Source organism: Macaca fascicularis, chromosome 20 (assembly GCF_037993035.2).
Source record: "Macaca fascicularis isolate 582-1 chromosome 20, T2T-MFA8v1.1".
NCBI lineage: Eukaryota > Metazoa > Chordata > Mammalia > Primates > Cercopithecidae > Macaca > Macaca fascicularis.
This window is the reverse complement of record NC_088394.1, coordinates 53615891-53639820: the sequence shown is the minus strand read 5'-3', so window position 1 is coordinate 53639820 and position 23930 is coordinate 53615891. Positions and strand designations below refer to the sequence as shown.

At 56.4% G+C, this 23930-nt stretch overlaps 1 protein-coding gene across 1 annotated transcript; it reads left to right on the top strand.

Annotated features, from left to right (window-relative positions):
* The first annotated feature begins 340 nt into the window (after positions 1-340).
* Positions 341-23570, top strand: CCDC102A (coiled-coil domain containing 102A). Its single transcript, XM_045381667.2, has 9 exons — positions 341-442; positions 7615-8346; positions 10101-10327; positions 14353-14461; positions 17017-17133; positions 17482-17691; positions 19293-19463; positions 20313-20416; positions 23021-23570. The coding sequence occupies exons 2-9, from the start codon at positions 7762-7764 to the stop codon at positions 23148-23150; spliced, it is 1653 nt and encodes a 550-aa protein (XP_045237602.1). The 5' UTR covers positions 341-442; positions 7615-7761; the 3' UTR covers positions 23151-23570.
* The last annotated feature ends 360 nt before the right edge of the window (positions 23571-23930 follow it).

Here is a 23930-nt window from a genome sequence, read left to right as displayed (position 1 = left end):
ACTTGCTAAGCTCGCTCCACGTGCCGAGCTGGGACCCGCGGTGCCCGTTTCTGCGGGGGGCGCCTCGTACCTAGTTGGCGCTGAGGAAACCTGAACCAAGAAAGGCGAGCCCCCCCACTCTCGGCCCCTCATGGGGGTGGGGCCTCCATCGGGGTCCGGCCAGCTCTGCAGCAGAGCCCACCGCCCCGGCCCGCACCCCTCGCCCAGAAGTTAGGCTGGAGCCTCCACCACAGCAGCTCGGCGGGCCGGGGTCACAGCGGGGCCGCAGCCTGCGACCGCCTCGGGGGCCCCGCCGCTCCCCCTGCTTCCCCTCCCCCCAGGAGGGAGGAGGAGACTCCGCGGCCCTCCCTCGGCCCCTCCAGCGGCGGTCGCCGCTGCACTGTGTCCGCTCCACCCCGCCGCGGCGGCTCGGACGGCCGGAGCCCGCAGGTCTCGGCCCGCGGTGAGTGGGGGCGGCAGGCGAGGGGCGGCACGCCACAGCGGCCCGGGAACTTGCTCCAGGCCGCGCGCTTTCCGCGGGAAAAAAGGGGTTAAGTTGTGGGGCGTGCTGTAGGAGCAGACACAGTCGGGGCGCCCCCGGCAACCCCCGAACTCAGAGCAGAACTTTCTAGACCCCTCCCCGGACTCCCTCACCCACTGGAACCCCAGGTCTCCAGTGGGGAGGGGCCGCGGGGAGATGGGGGAGGGGAGGCGCCTCCGGAATGCCGCGGCCCGGGCCGGACGGGAGGGGGCGGCGGGCGGGGACGGAATTTGGAACTCTCCCGGGGGACCCAACGTGGTCGCCATGGCGAATGCGGGATGGACGGGCGGTGCTGGCCAATCAGAACACGGCGCTCTGCCCAGAGCCGCGGCGGCTGCCAATGGGGGCCTTGCGGTGGGGTGGGCGGGACCGCGCCGCACGGGCCGGGAACCCCCTCCACCCTCCGCCCGCCGCTAGGGGGAGCCGGGCGGCTAGCAGGGCCGGCAGCCTAGGAGGGGGCGACTAAGTGAGGAGTAAGACGACCCAGGGCTGGGGCTTCAGTTTCTCTACCTTAGATGGGGGTGGTGTCTACCTCCCCATCCCCGCTCTGCCAGGGCTTTTGTGGGGGTTGGATTGATTTGGGTTAGCGAAGTCTGCCCACCTGTTAGAGCGTTCAGGAATCTTTTTAGTGCCTCTCCCCATCCTGTAGGTAGGGAAACTGAGGCCCAGAGAGGGCAGAGACTTGCAGATATCACACAGCATATCAGTGACGGAGCTGGGACTAGTGGGATGTCTGCTGTACAAGAGTGACAAGTTCACGGTGTTGCCGAGAGGGGTGGGGCTGGGGTCGGGGTCGGCTCCCATGAAGGTTCACGCCGCCATCCCAGCTGTGAGTATCCACTTCGCCTGGTGCCTGCTGACCCCATCGTGTAGGTGCTCTGTGTAGGTGGGCACTGTGCCCCTCATCGTGTAGGACCCACATCGTGTAGGTGGGCACTGTGCCCCTCAGGTGGCCAAGACCCAGGAGAGGAAGCATCCCATCTCCAGCTCCCTACCCTGGCCTTTCTGCTGGTCTATGGTGTGGACACAGACACGTAGCTGTACCTCTGTGCCTCAGTTGGTCCATCTGTAAAGAAAGGAGTTCAAATCAGTGATCCAGGCTGTCTCTGTAGCTCCTCAGTCTAAGATAGGGGTACCTGGGAACAGACCAGGGGTGCCTACCCCCGAGCTCAGGTCCAGCCTGGAGGCTTAGCCTCCATCCCTTCCCTCCCCGCCAGCGAGCTCCCCCAAGAGGTCCTACAGCTGGAGCCTGGGCAGCAGGTCACAGGGACAGGTGCCCGCAGTCTGTGGGCTGACCAGCCTTGGGCCCTGCACTTATTCAATCAGGCTGTCCTCTGTGGTTTCCCACTGGGCTCTGCTTTCTGTCCGCAGCCAGGCCTGTGGCCATGGGCTTGTCCCAGGGCCCTACCTGAAAGGCTCTGGGAGGATCTACAGGGTTTCAGACCTGGGGGAAGGGGTTGGGCCACTGGGCTCCCCATCCCTTCAGTTGGCCCCTGTCCAGGCCTTGGCATTACTCATTCTTCTCACTGGATATGGAGAGACCCATCCAAACATTGAGGACAAAACACAACATTGTTTCCCTCTGGGTCAATTAGGCTTCCCCAGGTAAAAGGTGGGACAGCTGACCTGGCCGTGAGACGACCTCTTACTCCGACCATGGCCACAGACAGGCTCAGATACCTACCTGTCTCAGAGCCTGGCCACAGACTGACTCCTGATCCTTAGGATGACTCAACCTTCCCAAACTCTGCATGGTCACAAGGGTACCCCTAAGAGTGGTACTACCTTCTTAGGGGTACCTTCCATCCATCACGCATCTGCTGTATGCTGGGCCCTGTGCTGATGCCCTCACTTGTGGACTTCAAAGTGAAGCCTTTGCTGTAGAATAGGGAGGTGCCTGGTGCTTTGGGAGCATACTCTGTACAGAGGTTAGAGAAGGCTTCCCAGGGGAGGGGACGCTGGAGGTGGGTTTTGAAGGATGTATAGGAGTTTGCTGATGAAGGAAGGAGAGATATTCCAGACAAGTCCACAAGCAACAGGAACCACTGGTCACTTTCTGTGGGCAGGGCTGATGAGGGCCTAGCCTGGAGCAAGTGTCAGACCAAAATATTCCTGTTTCTGTCCTGGAGTGAGCTACCAGTGAGCACAGCTGTGGGGCTGGGGTTCAGGAGCCCTGGTTTCTACTCAGCTCTGCTGCCCAGCTAAGGGGATGTAAGGTCGTAATTCAGTCTTCTGCTCTCCAGCCCACCAGCTAGCATTAATCAGTTAGTATCTGTGGGGCCTGTCCTAGAAGCTCTAAGTGGCACAAGTGTCCCATCTGGATGGGGGAAGCCTGTACTGCCAGGAGACGGCAGCTTGCCAGGCCTGGCTGTGGGAGGTTGTAGGGCTGTGCTCCCCAGGTTGGGGGGTGGTTGGGAAGATCAAGGCATTTCCTGGAGTTGGTGGCAGCTGAACTTGCAGATGGGTGGGGGCTCTGGAGTCTGGGACAGGGGCATTTGGAATACAAACCCAGAGACTTAAAGCAGTAACAGACCCGTCTGGCTGTTGGGAGGCAGGACAAGAGAGAGTGGGATAGGAAAGGCTCCCTGGGGCCTGTGGTGGGTGGTCCCACCATGACCTGCCCCTTGGTGGGGCAGTGATGCCAAGGGAACAGGAGGCCCCACCCCACACACATACACACCTCATGGGAAGAGGGCACTGAGCCTGCTGGAAGGGGTGGGCAGGGCAGCTGGGGCATCTCCATGACTGTGGGCCATGCTCTGCGCTGCTGCTGCCCCTCAGTGAGTGTGCGCGTTACTGGGGCTGTGTGTGTGAGTGTGAGTGTGCACGTGTTACTGGGGCTGCATGTGAGTGTGTGCATTACCGGGGCTATGTGTGTGTGAGCATGCAGGTTACTGGGGCTGTGTGTGAGTGCGGGTCCCTGGGGCCATGTGTGTGAGTGTTACTGGGGCTGTGTGTGAATGCGGGTCCCCAGGGCTGTGTGTGAGTGTGTGCATTACTGGGGCTGTATGTGAGTGTGTGTCCCCAGGGCTGTGCTGTATGAGTGGGGAGGGATGGGGGGAGGTGTTGCTAGGCAGGGTCTGGCTGCCCTTGGGTCTATGTGGGAGTGCAGGATTCCTGGTGTGCTGGGGGCGGGGTGGGCTTCTCCAGAAAACTCCTGAGGACCCTGACCCCACCCCTTCCCACACACCCGCTCCAGGGGACCCTGGGCCTGAAGTACAAAGGTGGGAGTGCTGTTGCAAAACTTCCCTGCCCTGCTGTGCCCCTTTCTCCTCCTCCCTCCTAGGAGGGGCCTGGCCAGGACGCTGGGAAGGAGAACGAGCTGAGTCTGGATCCCGCATCTCTGCCTTTAGCATGGGTGCCTGGAAGCCATTAGGGGCCTGGGTGGTGCCTGCCCTGGCCCTGAGCAACAGGCTTGGATTCCTGGAAGGAGCCGGTGGCCCTCTCCGGGCCAAGCCCTGTGCCAGGCCTGGCAGCTCCCAGAGGCAGGGAGGATGTGGCAATGACCCCCTCCCTGCCAGGCTCCTGGTTCAGGGGCTGCGGGAAGGGCCCAGCCGACAGGGCCCAGGCCCCCATACCCAGCACAGCTGCTGGCTGGCACTCGGGTTTCCTGCCTCCTCCTCCTCCTCCTCCTCCTCCTCCTCCTCCTCCCCCCCTCCTCCCCCGCAGGCTCTCACATTGTTTTTCTTTTCCAAGAGCTTCTCTATGTGGAGCTAGGCCAGGAAAATGAGGAGTGTGTGTGTCTGCGTGTGTGTGTGTGTGTGTGTGTGTGTGTGTGTATCTACTTCTGGGGATGAGCATGTCTCCTTGCATGTCCTTGTACCTGTGTGTCAGTGTGCTGGCATGTGTGTGTCTTCAGGTGTGTCTGTGTCTACAGGCGAATGTCTCTCCATGCACCCGTGTAGTTGTGTGTGCCTGTCGGTCCATCTGAGCATATGTGTATCTGCCCCCGGGTGTTCTCATCTGTGCATGGGATTGCATGTCTGTGTGTGCACAGATGTTTGTGAACACACACGGGCATCAAGGCCAGCGAACTCACTGCACAGGTGGAGAGACTGAGTCACAGAGGCACAGGCTGCTAGGGATCTCCCGGGATGTCAGTGCCTGGATCTGGATGGCTGTATCTGGGTGTGTGACACAGATGTTATCAGGGTCAGGATGTACACGTTGTGTTTATGGAACTGTGGGTAGTAAGAAAGCAACGCCAAATACTCAAATACCCCAAACGATTAAAATGCAAATTCTCAGCTCCACACCTACCAAACATGACTCTCTCGGGTATGGGGCCAAGTGTCCGGGTGAATCTGAAGGATACCCTGATGAAGAAGCAGTGGTCTCTCTCACACGTCCTCCCTTCTACACATGGGGAAACTGAAGCCCAGAAAGGGACAGTGGCTTACATAGGGTTGGTGTCAGAGCTGGGCCTAGACCTCATGCATGGTAAAGGCAGACAGACAATAAACGAACAGCAAATGGCCTAGAGAAATGCAGTGGGGTCTCTGAGCAGCATGGAGGAACCTTGACAAAAGGTCATGAATTTTTAAAAATACTGCTCCACGTGGTGGTGTAAACCTCCAATGCCTGGCTCCACAGTTGAAGGTAAGAGCGGGCAAAGCAGTGGAGGGAACAGGGTTGGCGTTTGCCGGGACAGTCCACAACAGAAGGGGCCTAGGGCATGGAGGGTGCTGGCAAGGGAGAGATTAGGAGCACCGAAGGTGAGCTGGGAAGGAGAGGGACGTGGGGGGTGGGCAGTGCAGTGGTGGGATCAGTGGCTTGTGGCTCCTTGCTAGGATTGGAGAGTATTTGGAGTTGAGTCCTAGAGGGAGTAACCTTAGAATTGAGGCTAGGGAGGAATCAGTATTGGTAATGACACAAGGGGTGGCCACCAGAGTGGTCAGGTTCTTATAAGCAACTCTGGCTGTTGCTTTTGAGAACGGATTTGAAGGAGGCAAAAGTGCATGATGGGCAGGGAGGTGGGTGTGGGTACTGTTGCCCAGGTGAGTGAAGGTGGTGTGGACCCTGACAGGTTAGTGACTGTGGACAAAGAAGGTGGATGGAAGGTAGATGCAAGGCAGACAGACTGACAAGGTTTGGTGGTGGGTGGGGGAGGAGAGAAGGCAGATTTCAGGGGCCCCCACAGCTGGTAGGAGTGAGGAAGTGCCTTCTCTCGGAGGAGCACCCAGAAGGAGCTGGTCATGGGGGGAATGGAGGCAGCAAGTTCCATTTTGACCAAGACGAGCCTGAGTCGTCTATCAGGCATCTGGATGGAGGTATGGCAGGCTCTGAGGGCAACCTGGGCTGGAGAGAGACTTGGGGTTGAGGGTTGAGGACATAGCAAGATGGCTCGGGCAGGGATAGCGTGAGAGGAGAAGGGGGCCCAGGGCTGGATGACAGCAGCACTCGAGGGTTAAGCCCAGGGGGTCCACCTGGGAGGCTGACGAGCAGCTAGAGAGGAGGGGAAACCTGGAGAGGAAGACGTGGAAGAAGTGAGGCAGGGAAGCAGGTGGCATGGTAGGTCCACAGGGGACACCGTCACAGGGGCCTGGAAACCAGCCTGCCATAGGTGGCTGGGTGGCAGAGCACCAAGGAGGTAGATGGAGTGGAGACAGTAAGTGTGGACCACTTCGGAAGGGCCTTAAAAGGAAGGAGCCAGGGGAGGGGAGAAGAAGGTGCCAGGAGACACTTCAGCAGGGGTAAGGCCCCTGGAGAGGATGTCACTGGCTAGGGTGGGACAGGCAGGAGGGGGCCTTCGGCTCAAGGAGAACCCCTCTGTCCTCTTAGGGGCAGAGAGGAGGGGGCCGTGGGGCTTGACAGCTTCCTTTTTCACTGCAAACCCTGACATTAGATCATCTGCCAAGAATGAGGTGGGTTAGAGATTGGAAGAGGGTGGAGAGGGGACACAGAAGGCTGCCAGGCAGCCTTGGGGACAGCCAGTGCTGAGAGTCCCACCGACAGTGCACTGATCACTCAGAAAGGGTGAGTCTTAGGGGCAGGCGTGAAGATCTGTGGACCAGGGCTCTCTGCCTAATGGGGATGGAAAGGTGTGATGTCCCAAGGGGCTATTGGTGGGTGGCAGTCAGCAGAGGCCACAATGGAGGGAGACTGGGTCAGACTGGGAACAGAGAAGGACATGCCTCTCATTTATTTTAAGGCAGAGGCATGGCCCATAAATGGCAGAGCCCATTGCTGGGCAATGGGGAGGCTGAAGTGAGACACAGAGAACAAGAGAGATGTTTGCAGTGAGTCAGGGTGTCAGGGAGGGGTGGTTCCAGCAAAGAAGGGGAGGGAACATCCTGCTGTACTCTCAGAAGCCCCTGCCATCTGAGGACTGGTTTATTTCCATCATCATCCCCAGCGCGTGCATTCATTCAGCAAATCCTTACTAGAGTTTGCATTTGGACTCAATAGATACCATAAATGGAGGTAATCATTTTCCTCACCTCCACTCTTTAAGGAATAAATGAGATCGTTCACCTAAAGCCCTGGGCATAATGCCTGGCTTGTGGCCTGCCCTCCACAAATATCATTGTCATCATGTGTTGGGACTAAAACAGTGGCCACGACCCAGTCCCGGACCACAGCAAACTCTCACAGCCTTGGGTTAAGGGTACAGAGCAGACACATAAAGGGCAGGGTAAGTTAGTGCAGTGATGGAGACACATAAGGGGCTGACAGACCTGGCCTGAGGAGCTCCAGGAGGAGGTGATATCTCAGAAGAATTTTAAAGAAGTTAGCCCAGTGCAGGAAGAGGCAGGGAGCGGACTCCTGGCACCAGCCCAGTGCCCCTTCGTGGGTCCCGTGCGGAAGTGGGACAGTAGTATAGTATAAGCCATCGAGATGGGACCTGGATGATAAAGAACAGATCAAGGTTTCAGATCAGCGCCGCTAGGTGAAGGGATTGGAATGGGAGTCTGGAGGCCACTGAGGAGGCTTTTGCGGGCCCTTGCGCCACCAATCCTGCCTCACTGGGACGCTCCTGGAACAGAACTCACTCCTCCCACCTTGGCCGTTCGGTTCTCTCCGCCTGGCCCTTAGCGCGGCTGATCTTCCAGACTGACGGTGGTCAGTCCAATAACGGTTGCGTTCTCCCGCAGGTCCGAGGAGGCGTCCTCCGCCCTGTGGCCTGGAGAGAAGCGGGGCGCGGCGCCATCATGCACAGTGGTATCGCGTCCGCCGCGCGTCCCCGGAGCCGCCCCTGAGCCCGGCCGCCAGTTCGAGCCCAGGGCCCGCCCGGCCGCACCATGAGCCACGGGCCCAGTCCCCGGCTGGCCGAATCCCCGCAGCTGTCCAAGGGTAGCCTCCTAACCATCCTGGGCAGCCCGTCGCCGGAGCGCATGGGGCCTGCCGACTCCCTGCCGCCCACGCCGCCCAGCGGCACGCCCTCGCCCGGGCCGCCCCCCGCGCTGCCCCTGCCCCCCGCGCCCGCGCTGCTGGCCGACGGCGACTGGGAGAGCCGCGAGGAGCTGCGGCTGCGGGAGCTGGAGGAGGCGCGGGCGCGGGCGGCGCAGATGGAGAAGACCATGCGCTGGTGGTCGGACTGCACTGCCAATTGGCGCGAGAAGTGGAGCAAGGTGCGCGCTGAGCGCAACCGCGCGCGCGAAGAGGTGCGCCAGCTGCGCCAGCGCCTGGACGCGCTCACCAAAGAACTGGCGGGCGCACGGCGCGAGCGCCAGGAGGCACAGGGCGAGTGCGAGGCACGGGGCCGCGAGCTGGCGCGGCTGAGGGGCGCCAGAGGCGTCGCCGACCAGATGCGCGACGGCCCCGAGCCGGAGGCGGAGCGCGAGCCAGTGCGTGACGTCGGATCCGAGAGGCCGCCCAGCAGCCAGGTGCGCGGCGCGGGCGGGGCGTTCGCGCCCCCGTCTCGAAGTGGGCGGGGCCGATTGGCCTGAGCTGCTGGGCTCAGAAACAAGCTAGTAAAGGCCTGGCCTCCTGGAGGTTTCACTTCTCCAGGTCGGGTTCTACCCTTGTGGGGCCTCACATCATCTTCCTTCCGGAGACCTCAGGGTGGAGAATCCCAAGTTCTGTGATACCTCCACTCCCACACCTGATAAGTCAACAGAACCAAGGAATCATCCCCTTTGAGCAGGAGAGGGATCCAGCAGCTTGCCTGGAAGTTAGCTGATTCGTAGCAGAGCTGAATCCATTGATTCAATCAGAGCTGAGCGGTGGGGGAAATCAGGGCACTGGGATCACAGAGGAGGTCCCTGACGCAGGCTTCACAGAAGCTTTCCTGGAAGAGGGCACATTCAAGCTGAGACTAGAATGATAAGTAGGAATTAGCTGTGAAAAGTGCCAGGAGGGCAGGACGACGTGACTCGTACCTGGAGTACCAGCTACTTGGGAGGCTGTGACTGTGGCAGGAGGATCCCTTGAACCCAGGAGGTCGAGGTTGCAGTGAAATATGATTATACTGCTGCAGAGGGCACCCTCTCCTGAGCCAGCAGGCCTGTTACCAGAAAACCAGCTAGGGGCAGGGTCCAAGCTCAGCTCCCCAGCTCAGTCCCTGGACAGGCCAACTCTTCCAGATAAGACTGCCCCCTCCTCTCTCCTGCCCAGCCCCCTCCACCCCATAGGCTAGCTCGGGCACTGCTGCCTCCTGTGGCTGAAGTCCCCTCTTCCCTGGGGCGACCTGGTGTTTGGAGGTGGTGTTCACTGTGCACAATGCGTTCCTGTCCTGTCCTTGTTCCAGTTGTCCATCACAGGCCAGAGGGCTGTGGGCAGTCGCAGGAGCCCTAGGCTTGCAGTCTGAGTTTGTCCTCCAGCCCAGCCTCTTCATGCTGTGGCCCAGAACAAGTCCTATCTCTCCCTGTTCCCCATTAGTAAAACAGGGCTTTGAACCAGTTGCCACCCCCACCTGGATAATCTGAGATACAGAAGAGTAGCTCTCACTCCTCAGGGAGTCCTCAGGGCCACCACTCCAGTCCAGCTAGAGAAACCGAGGGCCGGGCCAGGAAGAGGTTGGCCCGGACTCATCTGGAAAGGCTGTGGGAGAAGCTGGAACGGGGGCTGTGGTCCTTGTGGGTTTGTGTCAGAGACAGGCCTTGGGGATGGCAGGGGCAGAGAAGAAGGGGAGGATGGCAAGAAGGAAGGGGTCTCGGCCCTGGGTTCGTAATTTCTCACTGCTTGCTGTCTGAGAGCTGGCTCTCCTCACAGGCACTGCTTGCCCATGTCACCAGTCTCCCCATGCTTTACTGTTTACCCCTTAAAAAACAGGATCTTAGAGCTGGAATTCCTTTGGAAGGAATCTAGGCTTAAGCCATTACAGGAATTCCTGCTTCAACATTTGTTCCCATCAGTGCCCCACTATAGGTTTGCATACTTCCAGTGACAGGGAGCTCACCACCTCTCCTGGGGAATCTTCTAGGATACAGGGAACCATGGCGCTGACACTCTGCAGCTCCAGGAGGTGAAGTGGGAGGCCCAGAGCAGGGCGTGTCTGAGCTGGAGAGGCAGGCAGCAGAAGAGGAAACTGAGGCCCAAAGACACTGAGTGACTTGCCCAAGGTTACCCATCAAGCTGATCTCAGACCCAGGGCCTGGCTTGGCGGCCACTGCTCCAGCCTCCACCTTGGTCCCCGCAGGAACTGGAGCTGGTGGAGAGCCTGCTGAAGAGCATGCCGGAGGAGTCTGAGGACTGCTGGGAGGCACGCAGCGTGGGGGCCGGGGGCCCGCGGGGCAGCTCAGGCCGCCAGGAGCGGAGCCGGCTGCCCTGGGAGGACACAGCTACCACGGAGGAGGAGGCCTCCAAGTTGACTGCCCTGCGGCTACGACTGGATGAGTCCCAGAAGGTGCTGCTCAAGGAGCGAGAGTGAGTCGTGGGAGGCAGGAGGGGGCAGCGGTAGGGCCAGGTGAGCACCCCCAGAATGACAGAACTTTAGACTCGCGAAGATGACAGGTAGTGTTTAGGCTGTGTCTTGGAACTGTAGAGCAGTGGTGTTCCACCCGAGAACTCAATGCAAGTTTTTATTTCTTCATTCAAATAATACGTTACTGGGCACCTGTTCTGGACCAGGCACTGTGCTCAGCCCTGAGGATACAGCCATAAATAAGACAGAAGCCCTTGCCTTCCTGAAACTTACTTTCTAGCTGGGGGAGAGGGCTGTGGGCAGGGTAAAAGCAGGGAATGGAGACAGGGAAGTTGGTAGGTTGCAGCTGGGACTTTGGTTTTGTACCTGTGAGTTTGAGATGGCAGGGAGGCAGCTGGGGAAGTGAATGAGTCTGGAGTTCATGAGACGGTCCTGTGCTGGAGGTAAAAATGCAAGAGTCACCAGTGAAGAGATGATATTGAAAGCCATGAGCTGGGCCGGGTGCGGTGGCTCACGCCTGTAATCCCAGCACTTTGGGAGGCTGAGGTGGGCAGATCACTTGAGGTCAGGAGTTCGAGACCCACCTGACCAACATGGTGAAACCCCATCTCTACTAAAAATGCAAAAGTTAGCCAGGCATGGTGGCAGGCACCTGTAATACCAGCTACTCAGGAGGCTGAGGCAGAAGAATTGCTTGAAGCGGGGAGGTGGAGGTTGCAGTGAGCCAGAATTGTGCCACTGCACTCCAGCCTGGGTGACAGAGCAAGATTCTGTATTAAAAAAAAAAAAAAAAAACCATGAGCCTGGCCAAGGGCCAAGGAGTGAGTGTGGATAGGGAAGAGGTCAGAGGATCCAGCCCTGAAGTGCCAAGTTTAGAGGTCTGTTAGAGGAAAGGGAAACAGCAGAGGAGACAAGAGAAGGAAGCTGGGCTGGGGAAGGGGAACCACAAGAAACGGTTTCCCGGAGGACACAGTGATCAGTAAGAACAGGGCTGAGCCCTGACCATTGGATTTAGAATGTGGAGGTAACCAGTGACCTTGATCAGGGCAGTTTAGAGGGCACGAGCTTGATGATAATGAATATTCTGCAGTTTTTCTGTCCAGAAATTAAATACATCAATAGCATAACCTATCTACATACCCCTTTTTAAAAAAATCAATATAATGGCCAGGTGCAGTGACTCATGCCTGTAATCTTAGCACTTTGGGATTCCAAGGCAGGAGAATTGCTTGAGACCAGCCTGGGACACACAGCAAGACCCTGTCTCTACAAAAAAAGACAGAGCCTTACTCTGTCGCCCAGGCTGGAGTACAGTAGCACAGTCTCGGCTCACTGTAACCTCTGCCTCCCATGTTCAAGTGATTCTCTTGCCTCAGCCTCCCGAGTAACTGGGATTACAGGCATGTGCCACCAGACCTGGCTAATTTTTGTATTTTTAGTAGCGGAGTTTTACCATGTTGGCCAGGCTGGTCTCGAACTCCTGACCTCAGGTAATCCACCCACCTCAGCTTCCCATAGTGCCGGGAATACAGGCATGAGCCATTGTGCCCAGCCTACAAAAAAAGAAAAAATATATATATTAGCTGGGAATGGTGCTGTGCCACTGTAGTCCCAGCTACTTGGAAGGCTGAGGCGGGAGGATGGCCCGAGCCCAGGAGATCGAGGCTGAGGGAGCTATGATTGTATGATTGCACCAGTACCCTCCAGCCTAGGTGGCAGAGAGAGACACTGTCTCAAAAAAAAATCAGTATAATGCCTCTGTGAAGATGTAGGCAGAGATCAGGACGATGCTTCTGTGGACGTCGTTGCATCTTTGGTCAAGGAATACCAAAGATGGCCAGCAAACTGCCAGAAGCTGGGGGAGACGCATGGAACAGATTCTTTCTCGCAGCCCTCAGAGAACCAGCCCTGCCAACAACTAGATCTTGGACTTCTAGCCTCTAGAAATATGAGAGAATAAATTTTGACTGTTTAAGCCAAACAAGCAAAAAAATCAACCTAGTGCACTAACTGAAATATAAAGTAGAAGTGAAAGTAACTTTTTTTTTTTTTTTTTTTTTTGGAGACAGAGTCTCACTCTGTTGCCCAGGCTGGAGTACGGTGGCGCTATCTTGGCTCACTACAATCTCTGTCTCCCTGGTTCAAGCAATTCTCATGCGTCAGCCTCCTGAGTAGCTAGGACTATAGGCACACACCACCACGCCCAGCTAATTTTTGTATTTTTAGTAGAGACAGGGTTTCACCTTGTTGCCCAGGCTGCTCTTGAACTCCTGAGCTCAGGCAGTCCACCTGCCCTGGCCTCCCAAAGTGCCAGGATTACAGTATGAGTCACTGCACCCAGCCTGAAAGTAACTTAAAATACACATGTTGTGATATGGAAGGGCTTGGGCTAGCTCCTCCAGAAGAAATGATGAAGTGGTCAGAGTGGGTGTCTTTACATGGGATGATAGTGACGATAGTTACAACAGCAAACACATAGCACATGCTCCGAGTCAGGTGCTGTGTTGAAGGCTTACATGTATCTGCACATTTAAGTCACCTCGCAAGACAGCTACAAAGGCGGCTCACGCGGGTGTGCAGAGTTAGCAACTCAAAGACACAAGTAGTGTCACTGTGATGATGAGGTTTCTTGAGAGATGAACAACCTTTGGTAAAGTTCTGAACAAAGAAAAGTGCAGCCAGGCATAGTGGCTCATGCCTGTAATCCCAGTCCTTTGGGAGCTCGAGGTGGCAGGATCGCTTGAGCCCAGGAGTTCAGGGTTGCAGCGAGCTGTGAACAGACAGGAACAGGGTGGTCCTTGACAGACGAACCTGGGGCAGAGCGGGAGGGAGGTACTTGCCCAGACATGCCCAGTGCTCTGGAGCCTTGACCCCCTCCCCACAGTATGAGCTGGGCACTTGCCCTCTGGTAGGGAGTGCGGTTCCAGGCAGTGAGCTGTGATCTGCGCTCCAGTCTCTGGAATGCAGAGCCAGATCCTGTCTCTAAAAACAAAGAAAAGTGCAGTCTTCCCTCAGTTTATACAGTGATTCCATTCCTAGAAAATTCAGTGTGTGTTAGTATAAACATTACTTTGTGTTTCGATGTAAATCAGAGTGAGGCTCTAGGCTCAGCTCATCTCCACCCCGAGCAATGTCCAGTGGGCTGTGCGTGCATTCAGTAGGATGCAGAATGCATCCTGATGGGCAGAACGCCCAGGGCATTGCAGGGAGTCAGGCACCCTGGCCCCCGCCCACTAAATGACCCCTAATCACTGGGATAGCCAAAAATGTCCCCGTGGGTTTTCAACATGCCTCCTACAGGGTGACGTCCCCTCCGGGAACCCCATGTTGGAGGCGTGGAGTTTTCCACTCTCAGAGAGAGAGGCCAGCGTGCTGGAAGGTGATGCTGAGCTCAGCCATTGGTGAGCACCTACTCTGCCAGGGCCAGGCATCACGCTTGTTACCTACAGTGCCTCATTCAAGATCAAGGCAGGGTGGCGGTTATGGGAGGATGTAGGGATCCCACACAGTGACGATGGCAAGAGAGGACCCTCTCTCCAGGTCACTGGACAGTGTTTTCCAGCGTTTCTATTTGCAGAACGGTGTGTTCAGACCAAGCCTTGCAGGGAACATAGTCTACAAAACAGACAGGAGCAGGGTGGTCTTTGACAGCTCTTCGAGAACAACAAGGTGGGGCGAGGAGTGGAGTGGTCAGTGCTGGGGCTGCCACCTCCTGGAGCCATTTTCAGATGAGCCTGGAGTACAGCAGGAGAGAGGTTCTCGCCCGGGGATGCTCAGTGCGCTGGAACCCCAACCACCTCCCCGCAATGTGAGCAGGGCACTTGCACTTGGATAGGGAATGCAGTTCCAGGAGAACTGCAAAGCCAGGGTGCTTGTAGCCACGTAGGGCGCCTGGGCCTGAATACCAAGGCAAGGATTTTGGACTTGGGCTCAACAAGTGCAGAGGGTACACGGCAGGGCCACCTTTGGTGAGGACTCCAAGCAGAGGGCCTCGGTGGGCTCACCCCTGTGTCTGTCCCTTCCCTAGGGATAAACTGGCATTGAGCAGAAACATTGAGAAGCTAGAGGGGGAGCTCAGCCAGTGGAAGATCAAGTATGAGGAGCTGAGCAAGACCAAGCAGGAGATGCTCAAGCAGGTGAGTCTTGGAGACCAGAGGGGCTTCCTGGAGGTGGCAGGATCACACTGTTGAATTTCAGTAGTGGAAATAGAAGAGAGAATTCATTCATTAATTCATCTGACAGTCGTTCTTTTTTTTTTTTTTTTTTTGAGACAGAGTCTCACTCTGTCGCCTAGGCTAGAGTGCAGTGGTGTGATCTCAGCTCACTGCAACCTCCACCTCCCAGGTTCAAGTGATTCTCATGCCTCAGCTTCCCGAATAGCTGGGATTACAGGCGCCCACAACCACACCCAGCTAATTTTTGTATTTGTAGTAGAGACGGGGTTTCACCATGTTGGCCAGGCTGGTCTTGAACTCCTGAACCCAAGTGATCCTTCTGCCTCAGCCTCGAAAGTGCTGGGATTACAGGTGTGAGCCACCATGCCTGGCCTTATTTATTTGTTTATTTATTTATTTATTTATTTATTTAATTCTGAGTTGTCCTGAGTGTTGGGCAGGCACGGTCCCTGCCTTCAGGAGCTCACTTTGTGGGGGCTGAGGGCAAGGGAGACCAACAGTCACCAGGCAGATTCGTGAGTTATGAGAGAGTCAAAACGGAATGAGAGAGATGGGCTGGTAAGTCAGGAAAGGCCTAAGAAGGTGGCATTTGAGGCAAGACCTAAAGGGGCTAGAGGAAGCTGTCCTTGAGAAGATACAGGGGAGAATGTTCCTGGCAGAAGGCACAGCGATGCCAAAGTCCTGAGGCAGGAACAAGCCCAGCATGTGCGGGAAACAGGGAGGGCCAAGTGTCTGGAGAGCAGGAAGTGAGAGGCGAGGCCGCAGGAGGGGGCCTTGTAGACCAAGATGAAGAGGAGGAGTCTGGATGTGGCGTTCATTGGGCTCCTATCTGTACTAGGTGTCACTGAAGCCTCATGGCAGTCCAGGGAGCTGAGTCCTCATATCCCTACCTTACAGATGGGGAAACTGAGGCTACAGTGCAGGTGTGGGGGCTCAGAGCAGGCTGAGCTGCCACTACTGCCTCCTGTGCAGGCCTCAGTGGCCACCAGAGGGCGCAGCCAGCCACGGAACGCCGCACTGGATCAGTCGGTTTCTAGCAGCTGGGAGGATCACAGACCTTTAGAGTCTAAAATTGTCCTGGAGAGGACCGAGACTGGTCTTACATGAGAATCTCTTAGGAAATCTCCTAAAATACAGATTCCCAGACCTCACCTCCACCTTCCTGAATCAGCACCTTTCAGGCTTGGGTCCAGGACCCTGTTTTGTATTCTTTTCAAATTATGAAGTATAATCATTTGAAGAAAAGCAAAGGAAACACAAATGTACAATTTAGTAGAAAATTATAGGGCCGGGCGCGGTGGCTCACGCCTGTAATCCCAGCACTTTGGGAGGCCGAGGCGGGCGGATCACGATGTCAGGAGATCGAGACCATCCTGGCTAACACGGTGAAACCCCGTCTCTACTAAAAATGCAAAAAATTAGCCGGGCGAGGCGGCGGGCGCCTGTAGTCCCAGCTACTCGGGAGGCTGAGGCAGGAGAATGGCGTGAACCCGGGAGGCGGAGCTTGCAGTGAGCCGAGATCGCGCCATTGCACTCCAGCCTGGGCGACTAAGCGAGACTCTGTCTCAAAAAAAAAAAAAAAAAAAAAAAAAAAAAAAAGAAAATTATAAAGGTTCTCTTTTGTATGTGGCATTTCTCCCTCAACACTGTGTGTTGAAAACTCATCCAGGTGTTGCAGGGAGCAGCAGTTTGTTGGGGTTTGCTGTATCCCACAAGAAATGTTATTGTCTTAAATGCATGCCAAGCAATTCTGATGCATCCGTGTGCAGAGCAGTGTTGGAATCAGTCACTACACACTGAGGGCAGCCCTGTGCCCAGGCCACACAACGACACAAAGGTGGACAGACACAGAAGCTCCCCATCCTCCCAGGCTAGCTTTCCAGTGGGGAGTGGGATGAGGAGGCCCCTCCTCCAAGCCAGGTGGACAGAGGAGGCATCCCTAAGGAGGGGACCTTTAGGTCAAGGCCTGAGAGTAAGAAAAATCAGTCCTATGAAGTGTCTCAGAAAGAATGTTCCACGCATGTGCAAAGGCCCTGTGGTGGGCAGGAACTTGGTGTGTCTGAGGAGTAGAAAGGAGTCCATGGTGCCTGGAGTACAGTGAACTAAGGGGAGAGTGGTGGGTAGGCACCCAATCGTGCAGGGCTTTGTGAGTGTAGAGAGGAGCTGGACTTTACCCTAAGGCACCTGGGAGCCATCAGAGGCTTCGTGGGAGGAGGGTGGTATGATTGCATTCATCTTTGTTAAAAGCTCCCTCTGGGCTGCTGTTGTGGAAAATGGGTTGACGGAGAAGGGCCAGATGTAGACACTGGGAGGCTAGACAGTAATGAGGAAGAGAGACATTGGGAGGAGCGGAAGTGGTCAGATTTGAGGTCTGTTTGGAATACCTGGTGCCTGCCCCATTTGGGTGCTGCCTCAGGCTCTGCGCTGAGCACTCCTGCACTGGTACCTACCCCTGGAGCTGGTTCCAGGCTGTATCCTGGTGGTTCTCATGACCAGTTGGGGCCTTATCCTTGCAGCTCAGCATCCTGAAGGAGGCGCACCAGGATGAGCTGGGCCGCATGTCTGAGGACCTGGAGGATGAGCTCGGTGCACGCTCCAGCATGGACCGGAAGATGGCCGAGCTGAGGGGCGAGGTGAGGCCATGGATGGGACCCAGGAGGACTTGGGTTTAGGGGTCCTGGGGCCCTGCCTCCATCAGCGGGTCACTGGGAAAAGGGCAGGGGCCAGGCCTATGCTCTGAGGAGGACCAGCCACATCCAAGGGTGTCCTGATCTGCAGGAGGCAGGCCTCTCTCCCATACAGAGGCCAGAAGCGCTCTCACATCCTGTACACCATGAAATGAGCCCAGCTTAATTATAGCCAGTGCAGCTGGATCTGCTTCCTGGAGCCAAAAATGGCTCCAGGAGGTGGTGGGGGCATCCAGCTCAGGCCCTGCATGCCCCCTCCCCTGGGAGTCCTCACTCTGCCCTGCCCTGCTGCAGATGGAGCGGCTGCAGGCCGAAAATGCCGCGGAGTGGGGCCGCCGGGAGCGGCTAGAGACAGAGAAACTGGGCCTTGAACGGGAGAACAAGAAGCTGCGGGCACAGGTCGGGGACCTGGAGGAGGCACTGGCCCGGCGGCGGCGGCAGACAGCCAGCGCACTGGACTGTGACCTGAGGGCCAGCCAGGCCGCGCTCTTCGAGAAGAACAAGGTGGGGCAAGGAGTGGAGTGGCCAGTGCTGGGGCCGCCACCTCCCAGAGCGTAGCCTCCCTACTGTGTGTCAGGCCTGGTGATAATTATGGTAGCTGCATGTATTGAGCACCTTGTGTGCTAGACCAGTTAGTAATTATAGTAGCCACATTCATTGAGCACTTACTGTGTGCCAGGCTCCACTCTAGGTGCCAGGGACACAGCACTGAGCAGACAGATGTGGCCTCCCCTCTTCCCCTCATGGAGCTGAAGGCTCACTTGGGGGATGTGCACGTGTCTCTCTCTGTCACACAGATTCATGCCAATCACACAGCTTCATGGTCACCAGCAAGAAGAGGGGATACCAGGAGACCTGGCTTAGGCCCACAGTCCTGGAAATGTCTCCTGGAGGCAGTGAATTTTAAACTGAGTTCTCAGCTGGGCGCAGTGGCACACACCTGTAATCTCAGCACTTTGGGAGGCTGGGGCGGGCGGATCACCTGAGGTCAGCAGTTTGGGACCAGTCTGGCTGACATGGCGAAACCCCATCTCTACTAAAAATACAAAAATTAGCCGAGCATTGTGGTGGGCGCCTGTAATCCCAGCTACTTGGGTGGCTGAGGCAGGAGAATCGCTTGAAACCGGGAGGCGGAGGTTGCACTGAGCTGAGATTGCACCACTGCACCCCAGCCTGGGTGACAGAGAGAAACTCTGTCTCAAAAAAAGAATAATAAATAAATAAACTGAGTTCTCTAGGAAAAGCAGCTGTTGACTGGTAGTGTGTGGATTTAGGGGAGGGGATGGAGAGAAGTTAGGACTAACATGAATAAACGTCCGTGGTGAAAGAGACACAGAGCTTTGGAGGAACAAGGCCAGTGTGCTGGAGGGGAGTGAGCGGGGGGATGTGGTAGGTGAGGCAGGAGTGGTGGGCCTCCTCGAGAGAGTTTAAAGCAGGAGGAAAGTGTGAGCAGTCTGTGTGGACAAAGAATGGGAATACAGGCTGGGGGGAAGCTGTTGACATTCTCTGGACAGCAAGAGAGGGAGGAGACCTGGACCAGGTTGCAATCGGTAGAGATGGAACAAAAAGGATGGACTCGAGACTTTCAGGCAATGCCTATTCCTATTTTACAGATATGGAAACTGAGGCTGGGAGAACTCACAGACCTCCAGAGTATAGGCACCTCTTTTGCTGGCTGCCCTTCCTCTCCCCAACCACTCTGGGCTCTGAGACACCCACCTACTCCCCAGCCTAGCTCATTCCCAACCCAGGTCTTTCAATGCCATGTATATGCCCCTGAAGACTCCAGACCTCATCCTTCCCCAGAAACCCCGATTCTGCTTCAACAGCTCCAGGGCAGATCCAGTAGCATCTGAAAGTTACACATCCAAACTGGAGCCACAGGTTCCACCCATCCAGCCTTCTCACTCCCTAGAAGGCACCTCCAGCCTCTGGCTTCTCAGCCAAACCTCTAATGCTGATATTTCAGACAGCAGATGGAGAGATTCTGGGAAGGAGAGACACCCAGCATCCCTAGAACTGCCTGACCTCATGGGACTCCCTGGCATGGCGCCCAGGCTGATACTGATCCCCCCTCCCTCCCACCCCATCCCTGTGCCCTGCAGGAGCTGGCAGACTTGAAGCATGTGCATGGCAAGCTGAAGAAGCAGTTCCAGGAGAAGGTGGCAGAGCTGGCACATGCCAACCGGCGGGTGGAGCAGCACGAGGCCGAGGTGAAGAAGCTGCGGCTGCGGGTGGAGGAGCTCAAGAAGGAGCTGGCCCAGGCTGAGGATGAGGTGAGGACCACGGAGGGGCAGGGGCAGCCACAGACCTCAGCCAGGGAGGAGTGGGGGCCGCAGGGCCCTCCTGGCCTCTCCATTCTCAGCCCCTGGTGCCCAGCACAAGCCTGGCTCTCAGGAGGTGCCCAGGGTAGAGTGGGTAGGTGTGTGATGAATGGATGGCAGGATAGACATGTGGGTGGGAAGATAGGAAGAAAAATGAAGAGAAGACAAGATGGATGTGTGCATGGATGAACCCATAGATGAAGGAATGAGTGGATGGATGAATGGGAGAGAGAAGCAGGGCGGCGGATGGATGGGTGGTTCCAATGGATGTATGAACAGATGATGGCTGGATGGGTAGACAGTGGACAAACGGATGGACAGCTGACTGGGTCAGTGGATGGAAGAACGAATGGAGAGGGAGAAAGGCCAGGTTGATGAGAAGATAGGTGTGTCCGGGAGAGCAGGAAGGCATGGCTAGGCATGCTGGATGGGCAGCTGATTAGATGAATGGATGGGGAGTGATGGGTGACTGTCTCCATGGGCAGATGAATATCTCCCTGGACAAATGGTCAGATGGACAGACTGATGGGGACAGAAGGATAGGAGGTGGATGGCTGCATCAGTAGTGCAGGGCTTGGGAGGATGGGTAGATGTGCAAGAGGAGGCAAAGGGGATGGAGAGGAACCGAAGCGATGCTTTTCTGGAAGAGGTAAACCTTAGCCTAGGCCTCAAGGAGCAAACGCTCTGGGAGGAGCACCTTCCCAGGGAACAGCGTTGGGAGTGGTTGTCCCTGGGCGGGTGGCCGGCCTTGCCCAGCCCTGGGTGACCCTCATGCTCTCGGCCCTGCTCACCCCCCCACAGCTGGACGAGGCCCACAACCAGGCACGTAAGCTGCAGCGGTCGCTGGACGAGCAGACGGAGCAGAGTGAGAACCTGCAAGTGCAACTGGAGCACCTGCAGTCCAGGTGGGCCCCAGGCAGGGAACAAAAACAGGGCAGAGACTTCCAGCCAGGGAACCCTCCAGTCAGGGATGGAGCCCAAACCAAGGCTGGTGGGGGAGACGGAGAAGGAAGAGATCCAGGTGCCTGGAGCCAGAATCCTTTCCCCTCCGGGCAGGAAGGGCCAGAGCCAGGAAACCAGGGCAGGGGGTGCAGGAAGTCAGGCCAGCTGCAGGCCCTGGAATTGTCTCCTCTAGTGGGAGGGCTGGTGGGCGGAGTGAGGGCCGGAAGGGCGGGCTGGAGAGGTCAGGCCCAAGGCGGGGGTGGGGGGGACAGTGGGTGGGGCCAGCAGGGCTCCAGATTCATGGACAAGAAGAATAAGCAGTCCTCAGGGTTACTGGGCCCAGGTGACACCAGGACATCAGGGATCTGAGAGACTGGCAAGCAGGGAACCGTGGAGGGGCCCCAGGCCTGGATCCCCTCCACTGCCAACAGGCCCCACCCAGCACGCCCTGCCTCCCTCCCCCAGCCCTGTCTCCTTCCCAGCACTCTGTGAATCACAGAGCCAGGTGATATCAGAAAACTTCAGTCCAGGTCCCTCCCACTTCACAGCTGGGAGGCCCAAGGAGCATTGGAGCCACAGCATTGACCTGTGCCGGATCACAGAATTGACCGGTGCCGGGCCCTGAGAATGCATTTACTTGCATTCTCTTCTTTCGTGGAATAGAGGGTGCCCGGTTCTGCAGCCAGACTGCCTGAATGGTGTGAAGCCTGGCTCAGCATTAGCAGCTGTGTGGCCTTGGGACACTTATTTAACCTCTCTGTGTCAGTTTCTTCATCTGTAAAATGGGGATGGTGATAGTTCTTACCTCTTGATTGTTGTGAGCATTAAATGAGCTGATCCATTCTTATGAAAGTACCTGGAGGCGAGGCATGGTAGCTCACACCTGTAATCCCAATACTTTGAGAGGCCAGGGCAAGAGGATTGCTTGAGACTAGGAGTTCGAGACCCCTGGGCAACATAGCAAGACCCCATGTCTACAAAAAAATACAAAACTTACCAGGCATGGTGGTGTGTGCCTGTAGTTCCGCCTACTTGGGAGACCGAGGCAGGAGGATCACTTGAGCTCAGGAGTTCATAGCTGTAGTGAGCTGTGATGACACCACTGCACTCCAACCTGGGAGACAGAGTGAGATCCTGTCAGAAAGAAAGAGAGAAAGAGACAAAGAGAGAGAGAGGGAGAGAGAGGGAGGGAGGCGGGGAGAGAGAGAGAGACAGAGAGACAGAGAGACAGAGAGAAAGGAAAACACCTGGCACATAATAAATGCTGAGTAATTGTCAGCAGCTGCTGCTATTACTACTATTACTACTACTGCTGGGGAGGGGCTTATATTTGGGTTACATATTGTGCTTCAGCATCACACCGCTTCTATGAGAGAAAGGAAAGATGTTTTTTCCTGGGGGCTGGCAGATGAGGAAACTAAGGCCCAAGAGGGTAAGTCTTTCCATGGCCACACAGTTCATGGGTGGCCAGGCAGAATCACCCCTGGCCATCAACCATCCAAGCCCTTATTTACTGAGCATTTACTATATGCTGCTGTTTGCTGAGATCTTGTGGCTTAGAGTATGGGCTGCAGAGACCTAACAGCCGTTGTCCCATGGTAAACTGAGCCTCGATTTCCCCACCCGCCTGGGATGATGCCCATAAAGTGTTGTGCAGGGGCCCAGGCATGGGTCCAAGTCAGGACCCATGCCTGGCTGGCTCTGCCCACTCTGACCCCGCAGGACACACCCTTCAAAAGCCCACTTAGCCTTGGGGCTTTCCCGCAGTCTGGGTCACATTGTTCAGGAGCCATAAACTCCAGAAGTGGGCAGGCAGGCTCTGCTGAGCCTCTCAAGTGCTTCCATCCGGGAGGGTGGGGCCACCCAGGACCGCTGTGTCGTTTTACTTTCCAACTTTTTGTGCTTTAATGTTCCGGGGACAGCTCACTAAATCACTGTGCAGTAATGGAGGCCCCCGCCTGTGCCCCTCCCTTGCGTGTTAATAATTCATGCCTTCCAGTAAGATGCAGCCGGGGTGGCCACTTTGCTGGGGGGTGGGGGGAGGGATCGGCATTTCCTTCACCAGCTCTTCTTAGAGTCAAAGTTTTGCTCGTAAATTTTGACTTTAGGAATTTTAATGTGAGGAAGAACTGGGGCTGAGCCCTTTCTCACTGACACTGGGAATGTAGAGGGCTCAGCCCACCACCACTGTCGCCACCACCCAACTCTGCTGCCTGTGCTCTGAGAGCCAGGCTTGGGTTCAAATCCCACAGCATGACCTTGAGCCAACTCCTTCACTTCTCTAACCGCCCAGCTGCTCTGGCACCACCCACTTCAGTTCAGAGCTCTGCCCCACTCCCCACCATCTGTGTGACTTTGAGCGAATGACTTCACCTTTCTGTGCCTCGGTTTCCTTGCTTATAAAATGGGGGTGATAATGGCACCTCTATCATATAAGGAGATTACAGGAGATGAGACAGCAGGGAAAGCGCCAGGGAAGGCTTAACTGCTGCTGCACCAGCTGCAGCCACCTTATTGGAGGACTGCCGGCCAGGCTGCTCTAACCTCCTGTCACCTCAACCCCGCAGGCTCCGCAGGCAGCAGCAGAACGCTCCCCTCTTCGGGAAGATCCGCAGTGCTCGCTTTGGCACCGAGGAGGCCGGGGATGGAGCCAGCGACCTGGACGAGGACGAGGACCTGCAAATCCAGGTGGCCTAGAGCTTCCTGTGGCTGGCAGGATGGGCCGCCCCACACCTGCCCAGGGTCCAGGCTAACCAGCCACTCAAACTGATGCAGCGCCTAGGCTCACTCTGGGACCAGTCCCTGCCACAGCCGACTTTCTTCTCTCCCAGGGATGGTGTCAACAGTCCCACTTACAAACGCCCTGTGGAAAGGAAGCCTATGTCTCTCATATATATATGTATGTATCTCCAGGAGTCTTTGGACCCATTTGGTTTTATAAATACAGGACAGCTCCAAGGCCCAGTCCAGGTGACCTCACCCACCCAGGACTTCATGCAGGGCTGGCCATGTTGGGGGAGGTTGTTGGAGCCGCAGCCTGGGCTGCCCCTCTAGGCTTCACTGTTCATCATACAATGCAGTGAACCCAGTTCTTTGTAATAAATGAAGTTCAAGTTCTTGGGGCATCTGAAAGTGTGGTGGATGTGGGCGGGGGGTGTGGGGGACGGCATCGGCCTGCACCTGACACTGAACCAGAGCTCAGGAATGTCAAGTAACTTAATAAATGAGTGAATGTGAAGAAGAAAGAATGAATGAATGAGGCCAGGCACGGTGGCTCACACCTGTAATCCCAGCACTTTGGAGTCCAAGGCAGGTAAATCACTTGAGCCCTGGAGTTCGAGACCAGCCTGGGCAACATGGCCAAACCGCGTCTTTACTAAAAACACAAAAATGAAACACACACACACACACACACACACACACACACACACACGAGCCAGGCGTGGTGGCGGTCGCCTGTAATCTCAGCTACTCAGG